General features: G+C 40.4%; 1 protein-coding gene across 1 annotated transcript; it reads right to left on the bottom strand.

Annotated features, from left to right (window-relative positions):
• Nucleotides 1–993: 993 nt before the first annotated feature.
• Nucleotides 994–3,073, bottom strand: LOC132176475 (probable membrane-associated kinase regulator 2). The gene is made up of 2 exons (XM_059588698.1): nucleotides 1,606–3,073; nucleotides 994–1,455 (listed from the first exon to the last, which is right to left on the bottom strand). The coding sequence occupies exons 1-2, from the start codon at nucleotides 2,831–2,833 to the stop codon at nucleotides 1,400–1,402; spliced, it is 1,284 nt and encodes a 427-aa protein (XP_059444681.1). The 5' UTR covers nucleotides 2,834–3,073; the 3' UTR covers nucleotides 994–1,399.
• Between the last annotated feature and the right edge of the window lie 222 nt (nucleotides 3,074–3,295).

Raw genomic sequence — 3,295 nt, 5'->3', positions numbered from 1 at the left:
CCTTTAACATAAAGAAAAATCCTTTTTACTGTGCTGCTTCCCCCACTTTTCCCACTTCTCTGACCACTAAAGACACCATTTAGCCCTCACACTCCGTGACCACAACACCCACTTCCCCATGCACCAATCAATGGATTAAGCATTAACCCACATTATATATATATTTTGCTTAAAATTAACAGTTTTTAACACTAACCCAATATAAGATTAAAGCATCTCTAACAATAAAATATAAAATACCTAATAAAAAAATATTTTATTTTATTTTATCTGATATTTTTTATTACAAACTCCAACACACTCTTCTTTACTTTCTTTTAAATATTAATTTTTATTTTTTTTTTAGAAAAAATTCACTTTAAACCTTTAAATTATAATGTATTTTGACAAACCTCTCAAACTTTAAAATCTTTCGATTTGAATTTCTAAACTTTCATTGCAACCAATTTAACCATTAGAAATACTAAAAAACACCAAAATATTCCTAATTTTCAAAAAAAAAAAAAAAAAAAAGTTTTGAAATTAAAGGTAAAATTAGAATTTTATAAAAAAATAGGAGTATAAACATCATTTAAAATTTAAAATCTAACAGAAGAATTGAAATTAATTGCAATTAAAAGTTCAAATATTCAAATTAAAATGTTTTAAAGTTTGAAGGGTTTCTCAAAACGTGAGTTAATTCATTCAAGGGTTTAAGGTAAATTTTTTTTTTTTAATTACATTCTGGCCAATATGACCTCTTGGAAATGGAGAGAGGGGGAGAGAATAATCAGAATATTAAAGAAAGAATCTAATGTGCAAGAGTGAATAGACCTTAGCATGCTGGAGATGCTCTTAATGAATTATAATGAAAGGATATGACTTATTAAAACCCAATAATTGATATTTATGCCGATAATTTTTTACACAACCCATAAAACGAACGTAAACCTATCACAATTTAGGGATTAAGATTAAATAAGTTAGATTAAAATTGATTTGGTGCCAAACCCGACAAGCAAACACACAGATTATATAATACTCATCATAATAATAAGAACAAAGAGTAAATAAACCCATTGAAAGAAATTACTGGTGCTTCAGGGAGTGGGCTAAGTGGTGGCTACTGATTACTACAAAGTTATACATATATATATATATATAGATACAAAGATTTGATTCTGCTTTCACTTTCAAGGAAAGATGAGCTTTACACATCTGCTCTACCACTCGGTCATCTTTCAATAGACATGAGACAACTCTTTCATCCACCTAATTTTCTTCCCTTTTTTTTTTTTGGTTTATAAAAGCATTTACAAAGAACAAAGCTGATATATATATATATATATATATATTCTAGACCTCAAAGATCGAACTGATCGTGACAGCAGCTCACCACTTTAGACCAACTGCTTCCTCCCTATTTCTCATGCGAGTGATTGCTCACAGACCGTGACAGTAGAGAAGACTCCGAATCTATGTGAAACAATACAAAACAAAATATCACGTATTACGATAATTGTTGTTAATTAATTATTAAAAAGGGCTAATAAAGAGGATTAAGAACAACAAAAAAAAAATAAAGAAATAAAGAGAAAATTAAAGGATGGGATTTGATATGATTACCTCGAGAGGCATTGAAGGACCGCTTGCAGTGCAGAATGGCGCTCTGGATCCCATCCTGTTGCTGCAACAGAGAATCGTCTCTCCTTTTCGACGCAATAGGTCCCGTCGGGGCTGCAGCCACCGCCGCCGACGAAGCGGACCGGCTCTTCCCCAAGTGCTTGCAGACCACTCTCAACCTTTGACTGATCTTCACATTGTTGGCCACCAAGCCCTGATCAGAAGCCTCCGGTTCAGCTTGAGCCTTCTCAGCCGCCGGCTTCTGGGCCTGCGCGGTTCCCGGCGGCGCAGCCTTGGCACCGGCGCCGGGGCTTAGCTGCCCCGAAAACCTCAGCTTCTCGCCGTACCTTCTGGAGACCCGAACGTAGAGAGGCTTAACCTTCTTCAAATACTTTTGCATTACGTCCTTTGAGAAGCGCTTCTCGTCGGGAACCGACTCTTCCACGTTGGTCGGCTTATTCTGCGCCTTGTTGTTCCCGGAAGCGCTTCTCGAGCTGTCTCTGGTGAACAGGGAAACGATCGGAACTTCCTCCACCTTGAACTTCACAGTAAAAGACTTGCTCTGCGGCTGTTCTTGCTTTTGCTGTGTTTCTTCTTCTTGTTGTTTTTTGGGAGCAGAGGTAACAGACCCATTTGGCTCTGTTTTCTGGCCGGCAGCATTTGCGGTTGTTTTCGATTTCTTGAGGCCGAGCATGGAGACACGGAACTTGGTGGCGGATTTCAACAACGAGACAGGGAATAACTGCGGCTGCTGCTTGGAATTGGGTTCGGAGGGGTTGAAAACGAGGGAGGAAGGCTCAATCGGCACGAGTCTTCCCTTGAAGAACAGGTCATCGGAAGGAGACAATGACAGATTCGGATCCGCACGGTCGTTGCTGGAACCAGAGGAAAGCGTGAAGTTGAACTCTCTCTCCTCCTCGTCTTCTTCTTCTTCATCTTCCTCTTCTTCATCGCTTTCGTTCTCGCAGTTGGCTCCCTCTTGTTCTCTGTTCTGGGTTTCGTTATCTCCACCTTCCGCATCGTCCTCTTCGTCAGGAACAGCGAACTCCAAATCAAAGAACGGCCCATCGTCGTCGTCATCGTCGTCAGTCTCCGCCGCATTATGAGCCACCGCAGCAACGATTGTAGTGGTACCGGCAGTTCTCGCGGAGTCTCCCCCACCTCCTCCGCCGCCGCCGCTGTTAATACCCCCGCTCCCCCTCCAGTACTTGAGCAAGCTGAAAGCTTCCATCGTTGGGAGAGCCAGTATACAAGTGGGAAATAGATTCAGCTACTTGCTTTTTAGAAGAGAAAGCGGGAATGGGTGGGAACAGTGAAAGGTGGGGATGGAAAAGGGTGGGTTTTACGACGGGCTTAGCTATAATGGGGTTTGCAGGAGAGGTACTGAAACTTTGGGGTGGCAGAGTGAACAGAGAGGGTAAAGCTTTTACACAGAGAGAGAGAGAGGGGATTTTTTTGCTTTATGGTTTGTCTGTTTCGTAGAGGTAATTGCAGGGGTCATGTGAGACCAGTCCTCGGGTCAGATATAGAGACAGAGGTCGTCAGAGTAATAAGAGAGTGAGTGAGGGAGAGAGATTGAATTAGATATACGAATACGGGTACGGGTACGAGAGAGAGATTACACCACCCGATTGCTCCTTTCACCAAATTATTATTATTATTTTTTTATTTTTCTAATTGTTAATAATTTTTG

This window comes from Corylus avellana, chromosome ca3, assembly GCF_901000735.1.
Source record: "Corylus avellana chromosome ca3, CavTom2PMs-1.0".
NCBI classification, from domain to species: domain Eukaryota; kingdom Viridiplantae; phylum Streptophyta; class Magnoliopsida; order Fagales; family Betulaceae; genus Corylus; species Corylus avellana.
This window is presented reverse-complemented; position numbering and strand designations above follow the sequence as displayed.